The sequence below is a fragment of the Cryptomeria japonica genome, chromosome 3 (genome assembly GCF_030272615.1).
Source record: "Cryptomeria japonica chromosome 3, Sugi_1.0, whole genome shotgun sequence".
NCBI classification, from domain to species: Eukaryota; Viridiplantae; Streptophyta; class Pinopsida; order Cupressales; family Cupressaceae; genus Cryptomeria; species Cryptomeria japonica.
The window spans coordinates 636,112,483-636,133,511 of record NC_081407.1 but is presented as its reverse complement, the minus strand read 5'-3'; the positions used below and the strand labels follow the sequence as shown (position 1 = coordinate 636,133,511).

General features: G+C 34.2%; 1 protein-coding gene across 3 annotated transcripts; it reads right to left on the bottom strand.

Moving 5' to 3' along the window:
• Positions 1 to 376: 376 nt before the first annotated feature.
• Positions 377 to 19,410, bottom strand: LOC131072080 (uncharacterized). 3 transcript variants are annotated; one of them, XM_059218488.1, is made up of 7 exons: positions 18,965 to 19,410; positions 18,496 to 18,801; positions 15,073 to 15,125; positions 14,890 to 14,939; positions 1,880 to 2,198; positions 1,446 to 1,750; positions 377 to 1,263 (listed from the first exon to the last, which is right to left on the bottom strand). In XM_059218488.1, exons 1-7 carry the CDS (start codon positions 18,975 to 18,977, stop codon positions 690 to 692), a joined length of 1,620 nt encoding a protein of 539 aa, XP_059074471.1. In that variant the 5' UTR covers positions 18,978 to 19,410; the 3' UTR covers positions 377 to 689. The 3 variants fall into 3 exon arrangements, with proteins under 3 accessions (XP_059074471.1, XP_057864099.2, XP_057864103.2); XM_058008116.2 differs by having other exon boundaries at positions 18,496 to 18,811; positions 18,965 to 19,409; XM_058008120.2 differs by lacking the exon at positions 18,496 to 18,801 and having other exon boundaries at positions 18,965 to 19,409.
• Positions 19,411 to 21,029: the final 1,619 nt, after the last annotated feature.

Here is a 21,029-nt window from a genome sequence, read left to right as displayed (position 1 = left end):
CAAACTCCAAACCACCAGATCTGATTTTTTTAATGCAAATTCTAGGTTCTAAACAAAGGATCTCATTGAAGTGTAATCAAGCAATGCATTTTGGACACTGATCAACTTAACTACGCACAGTTAGAACGATAATTATTATCAAATCTCATAACAGAATAAGAGAGATGAAATAGTGTCAAAATTGTGGCCAATCTAATAAGCTAGAGAATTCTGGAACTGTTACTTGTTTGTGCATCTATCATTTTTTTCAGTTAATGAGAATATGGTGTGATAGCATAAGAAAGCTGGTTTCCAATGCAAAAGCACATAAATTATTTGAATTTACAACCATCTAAACGAAAATTGAGGGGCAACACAATGTGAAGAAAACCAGATATCTTGCAACTCTTTTCATAGTGCACCAGTTTCTCCAAAATAAAGGATTCTAAACAATAGAGAAAATGGAACAATTAATGGATCTGTCCTCTCAAAAAATAGAACAAACGGTATGTTACACATTTTTAATCCTCTTCCACCTCAATTAATCTGCCTCGCAACAAGTTTTTCTTCTCATATTTTACTGTCTGGAAAGGTGTTACTCCAAATTTCTCATCAGTATCATGCATTGAGTATTCAATACCAGGCATATTGCATAGCATAGATGACATTATGTCCTTTGGGATGTTCTCTGCAGTCTCTGTATCACCTTTTCAATCAGGATTGTCCTGTTTATCAATCAACGTAGCGATTTGCCCAACAGAATTTCTTTCTACAGAAAACATAGCATCTTCTTCACTAACTAAGTCACTTCTTCCCTCAAGTTCAGAGCCTATACAAGAATTAATGTACCCAGAAACTTCTGATGGGCCAATTTTAGGGGATGAAATGGGATGGCTGGATTCATGAGAATCATGGTATAAGCTTCTTGATATTTCGCTTCCTAGGTATGTTTCTGACTTGTATGCAAGCAGAGAGTTTTCATATTCTTGCCTGCTCTTGGTCACAGATATTTGATGCACTCCATTATTATCATCAGAAACAGCTATTGCAGCATCAGCTACCTCAGATTTGTCCACAAAATGAGTGGCTCTATAAGTTGGTCTGTTAAAAACACTTTCTATCATGGATGTATTGGTACTACTGCCAGATTCTGCGATTTGCATTGAATGCATGGCCTCATCAATGAGTCCACGAATTTCCAAAAGAAAAGTTCGCACTGAAGTATCGACAGTTGCAGCAGACTCCAAGGCTTTTGCCGCTTTTAAGGCTTCTGATATTAGCAACCTGTTCATCCATAGATACATCCACATCTCAGAATGAAGCATATCTGCAATCTATTATATACTTCCTAAATCTATTCAAAACTAGTCTGCTATCCTTACAGAGACAATAAATGAATAGAAAGCATGTGTATTTTATTAACAGCCAAGGGGTCCAAAGAGAAAAGTAAAAATTTCAAGCCATACATTGCTCGCTCTGTAGCTTCTCTTTTATCCAGTTCCAGGTCTGCCCGTTGCGCTCGAATTCTCTTTATCATCTGTAATTTGGCCTCTGCCTGTGGGTCTGAATATCGTGGTTGCAATTTATTCTTATGAATGGACCTTGCTTTTTTTTGTTTTCTATGATCAGAATTTTTGTCTAACAGTTGTTTTCTTGGTCTTGAGCACTTTTCTCTCTTTTTGTCTTCCATTGCAACGCGTGTTTTAGGCACCATCAAGTGGTTTGACTTTTCTGTCTTCTTCCTTCCAATCATCACATTTTTCCGGTACTCCTGGAAACAGGTATTTCAAAAACTAGTGATAAACAAATTGTTGAGTGCAGTTCAGTGCCTATGGACAAGAGAATGAAAAAACATGAGATGCATACACATGCCTCTTTAAGATTTCAATAATGCCCTTACAGGATCTGCCCATTTGGCTTTGATGGACTCTGCTATTTTTTGCCGTTGTTCTGCTGGTTTTGCAGCTCTCCTGCCTGTATTCTCCTTTTGAATGGACTTGTTGGCTGCAATAGCCTGCAACCACTCTTGGTGTATATCTTCTTTCAAAGTATTATAACTATCCCAATGTAACTCATCTTCACCATCAACTCCACTCCTTGCTGATTCTGCAATGCTCTCTTTCCAATCAATTATACATGTTTGCAGCAACACTGATCTCTTCCAACGTGCTTTGCTTGCTGTCCTCAGAATTTCACGTATTTCTTCTTTCCTCTCCTTACTGCACAAGTAAATCTTTCAGTTATTAATATATACAAAAAGAATTATTAACAATTCAGTGGAAATAAACTGTCAATGATAGAAAGAGATGAATCTATTTCCTAAGAAAGAAAGGTATGACGTAAAAATGGATGAAAATGTCTTCATTACTTGTTAAAATTTTACAAAGCATAGAATAGAATGTTGCACTAAGAATAGAAAATGAGTACTTGGAAATATTTTAAAATAGAAGAATTGTAAATAGGGGTAAATATGTTAGGGAACAGCAGAAACATTAGGGTAAACTTCTTCAGGAGACAAGAAATCAACATTTAACAGTATCACAAGTGACAGAAACTTCTAGAAACCATCGCTGTATAGAACATCATATGCTGAGCCCTGGTAGTCATTTCCAATCTCCAAAATAAGTGCATGGAGTGTTTACGTACTTGAGCCACTAGCTAATTGTAATGTCCCCTAATTAGTTATACTTGAGATTAACCTAAATTCGCCCAAATCTAAAAGATGGGTAATTAAATTTTATGGGCATAACTTTGTATACTGGTTTCCTGCAACAAAGATTAGAGAACACATGAAATAATACTTGTAAAACTGAGACATATACCAATGAAATTATATTAATGATATCAATTCTGCTATATTAGTTACTGTTTAGAATTACAATTTGTTGGGTATAATCAGTTTATTATATAAAGTCAGATTGAAAGTCAGTTACCAGTCAATTTCCTTAGCCCATTAGGGTAGGCTAGTTGGATAGGGTGTCCAAGAAACCAATCCTCCTAGGCCCAAGGGCAGATACCATATCCCCCTTGGCTTCATATGGCAGGTGTTAGGCATCCATCATGAAGTGGCATAACCAGTGAGGTGTTCTATCGCCATTCCCCTCATCACGACCACCTTCTCTCTTAAGCCCAAGAGCAGATGCTTCATCCCTCTTGGCTCCAAGTGGCAGGTGTTAGGCATCCACTTTGGAGTGGCATACTTAAAAGAGAGTCCCTCTTCACAATGAACCATTTATTATATTTATTCAATCCATCACATTATGATAATCAATTACATCTGACATAGTTATCATGTTAAAATATTACATTAGTGCCTTTTATTGGATTACCATTCATATTTTCTAAGCATCACTTTGTATCAAAATTATCTATTGACAGTGTTCAAGTAATTAATTTATTATTTCCTATATTATTATATGAATTGACAGCATTTCAGTAAATTATGCAACCCGACTTTGATTGTATTATGTGTGCCTCGGAATGTGTAAGCATTTATATGTTATGTTTCACCATACTGTACTTTTAATGCTTGCTTGAATAAAAATATATACAATTTGTCTATCAATTTTCATTAAATTAATCGTCATTAATCTGTGTTAAGTATTTATATGTTATGTTTCACCATACTGTACTTTTAATGCTTACTTGAATAAAAATATATACAATTTGTCTATAAATTTTCATTAAATTAATTGTCATTAATCTGTGTTAAGAACATCCGTTTTAATTCATATTTATGGATGCACGGTTTGGATTTTTTTATATATGTAAAATACTGGCTGACCTGTTTAATATTAAGTCAGAGAGTCAAAGTATTCTTACCTGTCACTGCTCTGATTACTCTTTTCTTTCTTGGCTGGCAGACCCGATTCTCCATATCCTTTTCCCAGATTTTATTTTCTGTTTTTTCCGCTGTCTCCAAATTGGCACGGGGGTATTTATCCTACCCCATCGTGGTGAAAAGCCACGATTCTTCCTACTTGGTAGCACCTCTTTTTGAAGGGTCACTACCCTCTCATCCGGTGGGACCCTCCATAAACTAATTTGGAGTACGTAATTAATTGATAGCAAACCTCCATTTCATATGAATGGTTATAGGGCCTTGGGGAAATCGGTCAGCAAATAGAATATATATTTTAATACAATGGCATTATTTTAATATAATGTATATTGTAACATCATTCAATATAAAAATGCAAATTAATGTACATTGTTAATACAACAGCATTACTCTATATATAAGAATGTAAATTAATATACATTGTTATATCACTCAAGATATAAAATGTAAATTTATAATATAATATCATTTTTATATAATATAATTTTAACATGATTTAACATATTATATGGCAGAATTTATATTAATTATTTCTACTATAAATGGGGGACATGACAGTCCTCCCTTCCCGAGATTGCTTATCCTCAAGCAATGATCGTTTTAATAAAACCATCTCAATGTGAGGACCCCTAACTAGCCCTTGAAGATTTGTAGTCTTAAGACAAGTTTTTCTCTCATCAATTGTATTCGTAAGAGCCTTCTTGGTTGGTCTTATGGGTATCTTTTGAGACAAGCAAGGGTGAACTTCCCATCTATTGAGAGGAGGATTAGAAGCATGACATACATATATGACCTCAATTGTGTAATGACCATGTTGGCTATGCCATATAAATTGGAGACCTTTAGGAATTAGTTCACTGAATCTCACCGTTTATATGATAGTTGTACCCTAACACAATTGTTTGGAAGAGAGTAAAATGCTATAACATTTGTAAAGAAGCTTGATATCGTTTAGTCATACTCTATATGATGTTTCACAATGTGTGATAAGCAGTTAGAGAATAGAAGATCTTTTGGTACAAAGAGTTAAATACCACTTACGATTGCCGAAGTGATTTTGTGGAAGCCCCAAATGATAGATTTTACTCCATTATTACATATTGTTCATGAGAGGAATACACGTCTAAATTTCTTGTTTTATAAATTGTTGGAGGAATATGTCTAAGTCGATAGTTAAGACATTTAATGAGATAAATTTCTCAAAACGTATAAAGGTTGTATTTGTAGAATGTAAAAGATATTTGATCTTGATTAAATAGGTCTAGATGATGATGGGAAAAGGTTAATAATAGCTATACTTAACTCAACGTCAATAGTTAGAGTATAACTAGTCAATGAGAAATCTTAGTTGATAGTGTGAATATCATGGATATCGTAGTTACTAAATATAAGTGAGTAATGAATATGATTTCAATTTCTTAATTACAGAGATCTAGCATCACCCCCTTTTTGCCATACAGTTTGTACGCATATAGATTGCTATGGTTGGAAATTGACATATTGATAAACTTAGTTGGTAGATTGAGATCATATGTATCACAATGTGATGTCCCCTTCTAGTTGACATCTGTCAGCTAAGTAGATTAGCCTATCACTGACCCTCGTAGGCTGATGAGGTTGGTTAGAGAGTCTCCCGGAGATTGATTCTTCATCTTCAAAGTGAGCATTACATGACTAGCTTTCATTTGAGGTCTCTAGGACTCCTTTTGAGACACTTTCTATTTTTAGCAATCTTGCTATTTTTAGCCAATGGGTTGGGTAGTGGCAGAGTATGGCTTGGCAGTCTCCAGTTCTGACGGCAAGCAATTCTGATGCCGTCAATCCTGATGGATACTTAGAGAGATATTAATATTTAATTACTTTAATTAAATATTAAATGACGAACTTTAATGTTTTAATATTTTTAAGTCACTTTAAGTTATAACTTAAGTGAGGATCTATTTCTCATCGAATGGGGTCATTTTTATATTAAATTGAAAAGAGATTTATTTTTGAAGCTTCAATAGTCAAAAATAAATATTAAAAGTTAAAACATCATTTAATGCCAAATCGTACTTTTCTTGGGAATCACGCAAAACCCTAAAGGGAAGAGATAAAAGAAGTTTTTAGGTCTTTTTTTCATTATGTTAAGATTTGATATTGAGTTTGCTTTAAGGAAACTTTGGCTTGAGGGTTTCAGCAGGGGTTTCTTCCTACAGATGTTTTGAAAGTATCGGTACAGGAAAACGGTGGATTTTTGTGCATCAGTATTAGAGGCTATGAAATATCAGTTGATTTTGCTTTCAGTTGGTTTTATCCAGGAACCAAGATTGGGCAGATTAGAAAAGGTTTTATTCATTTTATGCAAAGGATTGATTGCAACCACAGAGTCAGAACAGAGGCAAAAATAAGTGTGTTTACAGCTGGGGTTTTTGTGCATGTACAGCCTGCAAATCTGTCGTACCTTTCTTCCTTGAAAGGGTACGATTTTGTTGAAGGAGTCTAAAAATTCTGAAATAAATCCTAAAGGAGACGCCTAGCTGGTAGCTTCAGTTTGAGCTGCTAAACTCACCATTCCGAGTAGTTTGGACTGATAAATAATTTTGCTGTCATTATTTGTTGTTGTACGGCAACAAGGATAAATAAGGGGTTTCATAAATTTGAGGTATTTGACAATAAATCTTCCTGGTCTTGTTTGATTTCTTTATTGAAGGTGTTTATGCAAATTGGATGTAATAAGGGTTTGATAATCCTAATTTTATGAAGTTCAATTAATTTTCAGCTCTTTCCAATGTTGCTTTTTGCATACTATTTGTTCAAAACTAGCCTTGTTGTTAGAAATTGCAAAATACAAAACATAAAACGCAACAGGTTCAACTAAACCTCCATTGTTTGAGTTGAGAACCCTTGGTAGGTTCTTACACACAAATATATTAAATGGCTAAACATGTTTCCTTTCTCCTTTAATGACAATTTATAGGCAACTTTCTATACTTTTTACTTCATGGTTTGAGCAATTGTACTCTCATACATTCTTCCTTCATATAGGTTTTCATAGTATGGTCATGTTTCAATAATCCCTACGTTGTCCTTCCCATGTTATTATGAGTATGAGACTCGTTTTTGCAAAAGAAGGGCCTTGGTGATTTAAAACATGCACCTCATCAAGAGTATAGTACTCATAAAGTATACTCAAAGAATAACCAATAACCAAGCATATTCAAGGAAGACGCACACACACACAAAGGAAGTAATCATGTTGAAACATTTAAGATATGAAGCATCCATTTAAGACAAAAAGCATTCATGCTGAAAATACATGAAGCCATTGCATGAGATACAAAGTGCATCAATGGATGAAGCGTGGACATAAACACATGGAAGGCATGAAGCAATTAAATGCATACATGCAAGGCATGAAGCATAAAATGTATGTAAGACACGAAGCATCCACGCAGGGTATGAAGTAATACACACAAATGCACACAAGGCATGAAGTCATGTAAATCTTGAAACATAAACATGGGTAAGCTATGAAGCAATACACATAGAGGCAGAAGCATACATGAGAAAGGTATACAGAAAACACTTTATGTATGAATCCAATACATCAAGTATGAAGCATACGGATGAATACATAAGGCATGAGTCATACACACGAATACACATAAGGTGTAAAGTACAAAGTATACAAATGAAAGTACACAAGGCAAGAAGCATCCATGCAAAACATAGAGTATACACATAAGGCACGAATACATGTAAAGCATGAAGTGTACGCATGAAGTGTACACATGAATTCACTTAAGGCATGAAGCACACACATAGCATAAGGTATACACAAGTACCATAAGACATGAAGTGTACACATCAAACATGAAATAATGGATACATGTAAGCCAAGAAGTAGCATACATGAAAATATGCAAGGCATGAAGTAATGCACATAAGGCATGAAGGAGCTATGTAAAGCACAAACCATACATATGAATACATGTAAGACATGAATCATACATGTAAACCATGAAGTAATACATAAATACACATAAGATATAAGCATATATGAGAAAGGTACTCATGGAGTGGACATGCTGAAGACACATCAATCATGAAGCATACAAGAGAGAGGCATTCATGGAATAGACATCTGAAAACATCTCATTCATGAAGTAAAACAAATACATGTAAGATATAAAACACATATGCCAGACACATGACAGGCATGGTGCAAGCACAAGGTATACATGAGGGAAGTGTACATATAAAACACCCAAGGAGTAGGCATGCTCAAACCATATTAGACATGAAGCAGTTAGAGGCACACTCATAAGAATGCAATGCTGGCCAGATCAATTCAATTTCTGATTTATTTAAGAAGAGAGCTGAATAATTAGTTCTAACTGAGTAGTCGTTAAAGCAAGTTCCTCCAACAGGCTAGCAGAATCATGCTCTGATACCACCGTAATGTCCCCTAATTAGTTATACTTGAGATTAACCTAAATTCACCCAAATCTAAAAGATGGGTAATTAAATTTTATGGGCATAACTTTGTATACTGGTTTCCTGCAACAGAGATTAGAGAGAGAACACACGAAATAATACTTGTAAAACTGAAACATATACCAATGAAATTATATTAATGATATCAATTCTGCTATATAAGTTACTGTTTAGAATTACAATTTGTTGGGTATAATCAGTTTATTATATAAAGTCAGATTGAAAGTCAGTTACCAGTCAATTTCCTTAGCCCATTAGGGTAGGCTAGTTGGATAGGGTGTCCAAGAAACCAATCCTCCTAGGCCCAAGGGCAGATACCATATCCCCCTTGGCTCCATATAACAGGTGTTAGGTATCCATCATGAAATGGCGTACCCAGCGAGGTGTTCTATCACCGTTCCCCCCATCACGACCACCTTCTCTCTTAATCCCAAGAGCAGATGCTTCAACCCTCTTGGCTCCAAGTGGCAGGTGTTAGGCATCCACTTTGGAGTGGCATACTTAAAAGAGAGTCCCTCTTTACAATGAACCATTTATTAAATTTATTCAATCCATCACATTATGATAATCAATTACATCTGACATAGTTATCATGTTACAATATTACATTACTGCCTTTTATTGGATTACCATTCATATTTTCTGAGCATCACTTTGTATCAAAATTATCTATTGACAGTGTTCAATTAATTAATTTATTATTTCCTATATTACTATATGAATTGACAGCATTTCAGTAAATTATGCAACCCAACTTTGATTGTATTATGTGTGCCTCGGATTGGGTAAGTATTTATATGTTATGTTTCACCATACTGTACTTTTAATGCTACTTGAATAAAAAAATATATAATTTGTCTATAAATTTTCATTAAATTAATTGTCATTAATCTATGTTAAGAACAGCCGTTTTAATTCATATTTATGGATGCACATTTTGGATTTTTTTATATATGTAAAATACTGGCTGACCTGTTTAATATTAAGTCAGAGAGTCAAAGTATTCTTACCTGTCACTGCTCTGATTACTCTTTTCTTTCTTGGCTGGTAGACCCGATTCTCCTTATCCTTTTCCCAGATTTTCTTTTCTGTTTTTTCCGCTGTCTCCAAATTGGCACGGGGGTATTTATCCTACCCCGTCGTGGTGAAAAGCCACGATTCTTCCTACTTGGTAGCACCTCTTTTTGAAGGGTCACTACCCTCTCATCCGGTGGGACCCTCCATAAACTAATTTGGAGTACGCAATTAATTGATAGCAAACCTCCATTTCATATGAATGGTTATAGGGCCTTGGGGAAATCGGTCAGCAAATAGAATATATATTTTAATACAATGGCATTATTTTAATAAAATGTATATTGTTAACATCATTCAATATAAAAATGCAAATTAATGTACATTGTTCATACAACAGCATTATTCTATATATAAGAATGTAAATTAATATACATTGTTAATATAATAACATCATTCAAGATATAAAATGTAAATTTATAATATAATATCATTTTTATATCAATGTAATATAGTATAATATAATTTTAACATGATTTAACATATTATATGGCAAAATTTATATTAATTATTTCTACTATAAATGGGGAACATGACACTGATGCAAAATAAATAAATGAGCTCGAGAAAAATAAGATGCATTTTACTGAATTTTGCATGAAAAACTCTAGCATATTTGCAGCATACCTATTATCAAAGCCTATAATGGTACAGTTAGAAGGGTTAGAAATTAGGATGTCTATGTGCACAAAAGTTTTATCTGTGGTTCTAAATGGGAAAAAGGGGTAATCCATATTAGTAGTTTGTGCCAATAAATTACAGTGTTTCCTGATTTGCATTTGCAATTTTTTACAAGTTCAGAACATACACAAAATAATCTATACTCGTCAACTATTTCAAAAAGGCCTTTATGAAACATTTAGATCAAGTTAGTTGTTGGTCATTATTCATTAATATAAAATATTCTGCAATTGAAGATGTTTTGTTATATTGTGGTTACCTGTAGTTACGGTGTGTTGTGACATTTTCACACATCATCCCATTGCAAATGAGGACCCCCACTTTTTTTCTTTTTAGGTAGATGTTTTGCTTAGATTGTCTTGGCTTAGCAATAAATTCCTGGTTTTAACCTTTGCTTGTGAGAGGGTGTTATATCAAGATTGAAGTTGTCAATTAGCTAATGTTGTCAAAGTTGTCATGAAGCAAGAAATGTCATCAAAGAATGCAAAAAGCTTCAAATTGCAAGGAAGTCATCTAGAATGCTAAAGTTGTCCAAGTGGTTGCAAGCTAATGTGAATTATGTGATGACAGATAAAAAGTCCCCATGGAGACCAATTTTCCACTCCTAAGGGTTTGAATTGAAGAAATTAATGTTGAAAATCCATTTAGTCCCTATGGAAGTTAAATCACCACTAAGCAAAAATAGGGATCACTTTGTCCCTATGAGGTTCGATTCTCCACTCCAAGCCTAAAAATCAACTTACCTAAGGGGGGTTACATCAAAAGTATGGACAAAAATAGGGATCAATTTATCCCTATGGAGGTCGAATTGCCACTCTTCAAGGCATTGAAAAGACTAAGTAAAAACTTTCATAAGGACAAAAATAGGGATCAAAAAGTCCCTATGAGTATCAATTTTCCATTCAGAACATGAAGATCGAATTTCCTAATGGGGATTGCAACAAAAATAAGGACAAAAGTAGGGACTAAATTATCCCTATACAAATCGAATTTCCACTAAGTGGAAGATGAAAGGAGATGAAACAAGCTTAAGGACAAAATAGGGATCAAATTTGTCACTATACATATATATTTCCCACTCAACACATCAAAATCAACTTCCCTATGGGAAGTCCTGTCTAAAATAAGGACAAAAGTAGGGACAAAATGAGGATCAAAAGTCCCCATACAAGTCGAATTCCCACCAGAAAAATTACCTAGCAAGCATTGAACAAATTCATAGGGCCTAAATTGTCCCTATCCCCATTGAATCTCCACTAAGTGAAAATCTGCTAAGGATTAATGCAAATTCCATAAGGATTAAAATTGTCCCTATACATATCGACTTTCCACTTGGAGGTGAATGTGCTAAGGTAAGATGAATTGTCATAAGGACAAAATTCTGTCCCTATACAGATCGGGTTTCCACTTGTGGATAAAACATGCTTAGGTAATGTGAATTCAAGATAGGGACTAACCTTGTCCCTATAAGGCTATACGTATCGATTTTCCACCATTGCATTTGATGGAATGAACTAAGGTTGGAGCGAATTTTATAGGAATTCATTCTGTCCCTATGTTTATTGAATTTCTACCTTCAATTGATGCAAGACTAAGTGCTTTAATTAATGGTTACTGAAGAATCACATGAAACGTAAGGATGTCGGCTTAGGCATTAAGTGCAAAACAAATACAAATTTTAAGCAAACATTAAATGTTTTTAAGGCAAGTCGGCTGTGCAAGAAAGGTGAAGGGATGCGATTGTTGATAAGAAAGACATATATAATGAAGGAGAGAAGCACCTAATTAAAATCAAATTTGAATCTGCTCTCCTAAGTTCGCATCAAAGATACTACCACAGCAAATTCGCAGCAAGGAAAGTTGTTAGAAGTCCACTCCAAGAATAGAAACAAGTTCGCACCAAAGGGAAGAAGATATTCAAAACCACAACAAGCATAAGGAATTCAGCATTAGGAGGCAAATTGTGGGAGATTAATCGTTGCGAGAGAAAATTTAAGTGAGCTGATCACAGATCAAATCCCTCATCATTTATAAATAAGGATCTTTAGGACATCCTTTCAGATCTTAGCAATCAGATTTGAGGTCAAATTCGAAGATTTTAATCAATTTTCCTTGAAATTTTAATATGAAGGACAAATTCCATATTTTTGAAGGGTTTCAAGAAGCGAGTTTTGTGAATTATCTTGCATTTTGATTACTTAAGGTTTCATTCATAATCAAGATTTTAATTTTTTCTCTCTTTTTTAGGTTGGATGCAAGCAATGTGGTGTATGGAGCGTGGAGTGAAGGACTTCACTATGAAAAAACTCAAACAATGCTATGAGGAGGAATCAAGGTTCAAATTCAAGAGAAGATGAAGGTACAATTTGGAGAAAGGACTTCACAAGCATATTAAAAGGACAACATCACAATTGCAATATGGAAGGTCCCAACTTCATGAAGGAGTCAAGGACAAGGAATAACATTACAAGAGAACAAGATCAAAACATAGCAATGAAGATAGAAAGGATGTTTTACAATCTTGAATTTCCTCGGGAAATCCAAGAATTATTGCTAGTACTCCAAGGGGAAGGACTTCAAAGTGAAAGATTCAATGGAGCAAGGCAAGTTAATCAGGTCTACAAGGCAAGCTGAGGTGGCATCCCAGTCATCATTCAACCAATCAAAAGGTCCTAAGTCAAAATGTCCAAATACAATGAACCTGATGGATCTCATAAAGACACAAAGTTTGAGATACCTAACCTCATCTTCTATTGGTTCACATTCAATGTAATACACATCTTCAAATCATTGTAATTTTCTCACTGGCCGAAAAGGAGTTATTTTAACTAATCCTAATTAGGGTTTTCACTATGTAATCTCGGCCATTGATTGTGAATCAATCTGAGCCATTGAAATGTAATGAGACCTCTATATAAGGCTTAGTGCTCTCATTTGTAAAGGGGGTTAATGGGGGATCAATAGAAAATAGTGGATCAATAGACAACAATTAGGAATTAGAAGTTAGAATAGGAGAAGGCAAAGATTGTTGTCAAGATCTTGTTGTAAGAGACATTGTTTTCATTGAAGTTATGGTGAATTCTCTATGTTAATTCAACATGTTGCATGGTCTCTACTTTTCATTTGATTTAAAGTTGGTTAGATGAATGGAAGATATCATTGTTGATGAATGGTGTACCTAATGTACATACTACTTGTAATTTGTTGATTGCAAATTACAGTGCGTAGTCAATAGAACTTGTGTGAAAGCTTAACTTCTATTACTTCATGCTCATTGTTCATGTGGTTGATGTGTATTGGTGATATGAAAATCATTCGTTTATCCTTAGGAGATTTCACCAATTTTGTGTAATTGTTCCTTGATGGTGAAACAAAGCTTGGTTTGGTCACACCCAATCAACAATTAGTCCCTACTCCCTACATTCTTAGGATTAAATTAGTTTTTTTAAACCTTAAATTCCTTTTGCTATTTGTTTTCCAAGTTAAGTAAGTCTTTATGTTCCAGAAACATTCATGTTCAACATAAGTCCCCCTTGTGATTCCAGCAAATATCACATCAAACACATTGAGTCTATCCATGTATAAAGTCAAGACCTGACAGTAGAAACCTTGCGGTCACCTCGTATGATCACATCGCTTAGTATTCGAGAGGATTTTGTTCAAGAGATGATAAAATACTTGGTATTTTACTCTGTGTATGAAGTGCATAAAAAACACATCAATAGGGTGTACTTTAAAAATTTGTACGCTTAATCTCATTATTAGAAAAAGACTTTCAAGCATATCCAGTAATCACTTACTATGTAGCTTAAGTACAGCTGTCCCATACAATATTTATTTTGAACATCTCCAGGTAATGGAATAGAGCCTTATCCCAGAACATTGCAGAGGCTAAGGATTTCTGGTTGATCTTGTTTGAAATCTCTTCAAGTCATCTCATTTTCTGACATCTTGTGGCCTTCCATGTTGTATTCTTCATTAGCAGTGTACATTTTGCAAGTATTGTTAAATGTTTATAAAAAATTCTCATTTATTAATTTTCACTTACAGATCTTGTAATATTTTATATTTCTGAACACCAACATTGGTATTTTGTCATTTCCCTGTAACCCTATTGCATGTTTCTTCAAAAGTCCTTATTTCCTTGCAACTATTCAGAAACTCCTGAAAGCAAAGTCAGAAATTTTATAAAATCTTGTCACTTCCCCACAGATGAAGTCCAACAAAAGAAGCCCCCACAAACTCTGGGAATTGTCACATATTGCTTTTAATGTTTCCAGATGTACTGGAAATTTCTCCAGAAATTTCCATCTGCTCATTAGAAATTCCCATTAATTTCCAAGATAGTGAAACATTACAGAATTCCAAAAAGAGGGATCCATATGATTGCAAATTGTTTTCACAATTTGTAGAAGCGCAATCCCCACAGATAAGCAATTTAGTAAGACAGCCTCCAAATTATCTTTTTAAAGAGTTTGTACACTAAGCCAGGTCAAGCCAGACTCCTATAGGCTTATAGCCATATTAACCAATAAACATTGCATTGTATATTAACATTATGGTATGGGAACATCATATACATGTTGAATAGGTTAATTCAGGGCACAAGAAAATATTATAAGCATAAGATAAATTAGAAAATTATCCAATTGTCACATATCTGGAGTTCTGTTGAGAATCAGGGCATGTGACAAATGCTCAACAGAACTTGGGACAGATATGACCAAACTAATAGGCTACTCTAAGATACCCAGTCTAATGTGTACACACACACACACACACACACACACACAGAGTTCAAACAAGCTCAAGATAGTGAAAGAAATGGAGCTTACTTTTCTGATGTTGCTCGCAAATGCTGTGCTTGTGCAAGCTTCAATTTCACCTACAATTTCAAGTGTGAATTCAACCCAAAGTTTAGTCAACTTCATGTTTGATTCCCTGTGCATTTAAAACTAAGAAAAGAGGAAATATTGTTCAATTTCCAAGCACAACTCCCAGTTCTTACATGACATCACCTTGGGGTTTTGCATAGCTTGCTTGGTCCTCTCCTTGATACGCGCAAGTGTCTCTGCAAATAATAAAAGTGAAAGACAGTTGTGTTGGATGGCACAAAATTACAATTTTCTATACCGTTTCTGATACAGCCAAAATGAGAAAAATATGCCTTCATTCTCATTGTGATAAAATGTAAAACGTAAAACTTATTCATCAACACCAGCCTGGATTAAGATCAGGTCTGGTTTTAAGTAACTTATGCATATACTAAAATAGGTTGTGCAAAAAAGTTCTATATTTTGTTTCAGTAACTATAATCAGCCAATGAAAGTTTTACACACCGTGAACACCAGGAGAAACAAATTAATATGCATGCTTAAAAATGTTGATTGATTGACATGGTTGGAAATAGGAAAACTTGGTTGAACTTTGAACTATATGTCTTACAAAGTTAGATAAATATAAAAAATAGAGTTTAGAAAAACAAGCATGCAGATGGCCAGATTGGGAAGAAAACATTTATATTTCAGAACCCAGGCTTGACCTACAATAGGAAAGATGCTACAGCTGATGAGGATATTGATGTGGAAAAGCAATAATTAGTCACTAATTACAGGAAATGCCAATTATGATAACTTACAGCCCTTCTCAGACAACAATATTTGGGTTATGTACAAGGTCTCAATGCCAATTATGATAACTTCCAGCCCTTCTCAGACAACAATATTTGGGTTATGTACAAGGTCTCCAATAAATGTGCACATAGATTGCTCTTCCTTACTGCCAACTTCCCAGTCTTAGACTTGTGACAGGGCCTGTTACATACTGACTGTCAGTGAAGACTAATTAAAACATAACATGCGCTGCTTTCCATAGCCAGCAGAAGATAATTTTAATTAGTATTTTATGGGTTTTTCTTCCTTGCTTCACATGTCACACTGAGAACATTCTTCAAGTACAAATCAAACCTAGAGCCAAATTGTACCTACTGTCATCATAAAAAATGAAGTAAATACAGCATCTAATAGCTAAAATAAAAGTATGGGACCTTACCAGACAGGTTTAAAAAATGAAATTCATGAATCCGGACTGATATATTCCCATTTTACACCGTGTTGTGTTGAAGAAATCAGCTAGCGTTAGCTACAGCTCAATAAAGTAAATCCTCTAAACTATTTATATTCAATTAATTTTAATTTTATTTCTTGAAAAGTTTTAGTGAAGATTTGATAAAGAACTTGCTGAGTTAACAGAGATGGAGTTTCACTTAAACTTATATGTTTTCCAGTTCCCATTCCTGAAGTTATCAATAGTCTACTTTAACCCATGCCCTAAGGCCTTTCCGTAAGTTTATTGCAGTTTATTGTTTAATATGCTATCGTTTGGAAATATTTAGCATAAATTATTTCAAGTATATTGCCAATGCAAGACAACCTAATTGTAATGTTTTGGAAATTCCTTTTAGCATCTAAGATTCACCTTTTAAGAGAAGGCATTTTAGTACTTAAACTACTAGGAAAACCACATTTCAATTTTACTTCAATATTCTGTATTAAAAGTGGCCCTCAGTTATATGAATTTTGTCAGTTAGGGCTTCACATACTTTTTCATCTTTCAAAGTTATCTGGATTTGTCTATAATAGAATCTTCCAACAGAAATCACTACCAAGGTTCAAATAAAAGTAAAACCAAAAAGAATTTGCTCTTCCGATTGGGTAGAGAAAATCCTCTTGATTGAGAAGAAGCCCAATTGATAGCGAAAATCTGTTTGTTCAAGACCAATCGGGTACTGCAAATTCTCTTTTTCATGTATGCAAAAATGAGACTGTTGGGATTTCACCACTTGTAGAGCTGGGGAGATTCCTCCAGCAAATATGTGTAATTTTCGTTTGATACAGATTAACTGGCCTCCAGTAACCAGTGCATATCTCCTGCTAAATAGTTCTCTGGAGTCAAAATACACACTCAGACATCCTAAAAAGCATGGGTTAACGTTTGAGCCCAGAGCCTCACTAGATGAAAATCAATTTAAGAGTTTCATGTGATTTAACAGCAATACAAAGACCGAACCTTACCTAGTCCACCGCTAACAGGTATTCCTTAAAGTAACTTTGATGTATAGGAAGACTTGGTCAAATATATTCTGAATTCAATTGATAAATGTTGCTTGATCGAATATATTCAATTGTTCTGATAAATGCATCTAAAGTAAAGGGGTGAGGAATCTCCAAAACTGTCATTTGTAGTTTACTGTTTATTAAATGTTTATTATTCAAGAGTTTATCATATCCTATTATTTGTTTGTTTTTATTATTGTATACTCATCTTACATTGCCACTGGCATGACATAGAAGCTAATACCATTGAAGACGCTATCCCCCCATGAAATGTGATTAATCCTGGAAATACAGAAGTCAGAGAGGTTACTGTTCAAATGGGCATTCCCAGCAGCTATTGGAGTAGGATTGAAAGTTTACAGCTCTAACTTATGAAATTTTATTGCTGACAGCCTGAATTTAGTTTAAATCTTTTGACAGTCTTCTTCTAAATTATTAAATGGTAATTTTTATAAGACTCAAAATATATGCAGCAGAGTTGAAATTACACTTCCTACTTTCTGCTGGCCCAAGTCATAGGATATATTATTATATTGGTAACAAACACCATATACAAGATCAGTGAGACAATTCCCCCTTTCAGCTGCAATGAAAAGGATCCATATGAAGTCCATCATCAATTTCTTCTGGACTTGAATAGTGCGAGAATAGTTGCTTGACACAGATTTGGGTTTTTAAGCATTGCATATGCCACTCCATGTTTTTGTTTCTTTGGATTGTCTTTTCTTCAAGAGCCTCATATAGTCTATTTGGAAACGCTGTATCAATTCTCACTGCATGCTTTTTCAGCCATTCGCATTGCCAATTCTTGACCACTTATGGGCATTATTGCCTGATTTATATCTAGCCATATTCAATGGAAAAAAAAAAAAATATTTACTGCAAAGGGCTCATCGGCAGGTGCTGCTGATATTAAAGAAGCCTCGCTTCGTTGGTCTGCCTCCTCAAAACACATTCAATTATTTTAATGCTGTGGATTCGGTACGATATCAGATTCAGTTTCCAGATTCAAATAGGTCTATGGTAATTTAAGTTTAAAAATCAATGCCGACCCCCATATTTGATGCGATACTTCTTTTGTTTTGGAGATTTTCTAAAGGGTAGGCATTTGGCACTTTCACCACTGCACTACGAAATATAGCTAAGCATTTGTCAGATATCCCTGATTAACAGAAACCTCAACCGGATGCAGTATGTATTCACTCCAAATTGTTCGTGGACACAAAACTTGTGTAATGAAGCACAAAACGCTTGCCATAATCCCTGATAAACCATTGGCGGCCAACGAAATTTAAAAAAGAGGGAACCAGTCGCGTTAGGAAATACCTGGACTATGCTTCCTGCCCTTGTTCCAAGGCATCTTTCCCTTGTTGGCTTTACCAATTCTCATTCTCCTTTGAGCCTCTTTTGGGTCAAGTTCTTTCTCATCCTCACTGTAACCATTCCCACAATTATCCTGCACATCACCTCCCACATTTTGCTCTTCAGAGGTGATTTCCGAAGGTGAGGTAGCGGTGTGGACTGCTGCGAGAGAATATCCGTTTGTTTTTGAAGCTTGCTTCCATTGAAAACAAAGTTTGGTTTTTTTCAGGTGAGTAAAGTTTGCAAAAAGGGGAGTAAAGGGCATTGCACCTGTTTGCAGCTGCACAAACCCAGTTAAAGATTCATAGCAGTATAATAGCACTACTCTTTTCACAACAAACAACCGGGCAGGGTATAAAATTAGGGAAACAAATGATTAATGCAAATGCGGAATAATTTTTTATTAAAAAAGAATGCAAAAGAAGAAGAATACCTGAGGAAAGCATGAGGAGTTGACACCAAATGCATAGCCAGAGAGACACCCAGCTTTTATCATACTCTGTTTGAAGCAGAAGCTAGAGCATATTATGTGAGTTCTGTGAGAGCAATCAATTTGTATGTTTTCAATGTTTTGTGTTGAGGTTGAGCTACGTTTTGGAGGTATGTGGCTGTGGACATTTAAGCATCCAGTGTACCAATTATTCACCTTCCTGGGTTTAAAGGGATTATTAAATTCTTTCACCTTTTAAAATTGGATGAATGTTGTACAATGGTTTACTACATCTAACGCATGTTATTAGATAAATCTCACATTCTCAAACAACAGTTTAACCTGATGGTGAATATTTTGTCCATATCCGAAAATCGTCTACATCGTTGCAGGCTTGGGGCAGATCGAGAGCAAATGTTGCCACTGGCACGGCAGTGGACACCGCGCATTAGGATGGGGTTCTTATGGAGGGGGCTTCTTTACTAATAATTCAAAAGTTTAACTTCTAAATTTATAAATGTTGATGGTTTTATAAATTTAACTATTTTATATATTTAATTTAAATTTATAAATGTTGATGGTTTTATAAATTTAATTATTTTATATATTTAATTTAATAAATAAATAGATATAATAAAAAAACTAGTAAAATAAAAAGTCTTATAAAAGAATTGAGTTGACAGAGCAATTTTTAGTCTTGTCTCACTTAAACCTTCAAACTAAAAAATAGAGTGTTATTATTTTTTATACTCTAGATAGAGCATCAGCTTAGACCATTAGAATCACAACTTGTGGAAGACCAAGAGTTATTATTGAGAAAAGGATTCTTAATCATTAGTATTTTTTTACTTTGTGAAATCTCATGCTCTTTCAAAATAATTTCTTGAGCCCTCACATGAGATTCCAACCTTAAATATAAATGTTTAAGTTCATCTAAATTTTGATTAGACAAAAACTAAAATATTTTGCTTGCATTTGGTTTCGTTTCTTTTCTACATTTGGCATTATTTGGACTTGAATAGAAAAAACTATGCAAGCATGTGCAAATAGTTGCATAGTGTGTGTTTGCAAGAGTCATGAGTGGGTGTAAATTTGATGGCAATATGGTTCCATTTAGATATTTTTGTTTAAAATATATTTAAAATTTTGAGAAGATTGTATCACATGAAATTCATTTTTTAGAAAAAAAAATGACTATATAAATATATAATTTATTGATGGACAATTTTGAATAGATAACCATCACAAAAAATAGCTTGATAGAAATGTCAACTATCAAATTTAAGCTTAGGATTGTGAGTGCAATTTATTAAGTTCAAGTTCTCTAATTTAATTTTAAATCCATGGTTTCTAACTTGTTATTAAAATAAATTTTTTTTGTTGAAATCAATTTGTAAGTATGTAATTATAATGGTAAAACTCTCACACCATCCTTTTTTTTAATGTTTTGGACCCATTTGGAATATAGTATCCTTTATACAAAAACAAGTCTATAAGTAGTGTATTTTTGTGTCAAAAATAGTTCATTATATTATTTCAGTCTATCTTTATAATCACTTATCCTTAGGAACCAACTTTGATTTCTATATTTTCCATTCACTAATTTGGTAATTGGCATAGGTCACTTTTGTGCACTTATTTGTGCATCAAGCTTTTAATTTTTAAAATTTTAAATTAAACCTTATCAACTTCATCCTACTAACCATTGTGAGCCAACCTAACACATTGTTTGGATGTGTGTGTCATAGTGTTATAGTTAAGGACACTCATTATTATTTATTAAATCATACAAGAAAACTAGATGGAGCATTCACATGAAAGCATCATAGAGCATCCTAATTACATTATCATCTTACATCATCATTTGAGGTATATAGCATCCATGCTTGTATAAGTGAAGCAAATAGACATATAATGTGTTTGAAGTTCCACATTTGTTCATCTAACAAATCTTGATTTTCTAATACCTTGGTTAATCAATTCTCAACATCTTCAACTCATAGTAATCCATAATTCAAACTAATTAACAACCTTTGCAACACTATTTATAAGAATTTCTCCAAGTTCC

Excerpts from the sequence above, each read along its gene's own strand:
- LOC131072080 (XM_058008116.2), bottom strand. The coding sequence starts at position 19,027 with ATGATAAAAGCTGGGTGTCTCTCTGGCTATGCATTTGGTGTCAACTCC. Across the intron at positions 18,812-18,964 it reads ACTCCTCATGCTTTCCTCAG|CTGCAAACAGGTGCAATGCC; the intron begins GTATTCTTCTTC and ends GGGTTTGTGCAG. Across the intron at positions 15,126-18,495 it reads GGGCAGGAAGCATAGTCCAG|AGACACTTGCGCGTATCAAG; the intron begins GTATTTCCTAAC and ends TATTATTTGCAG.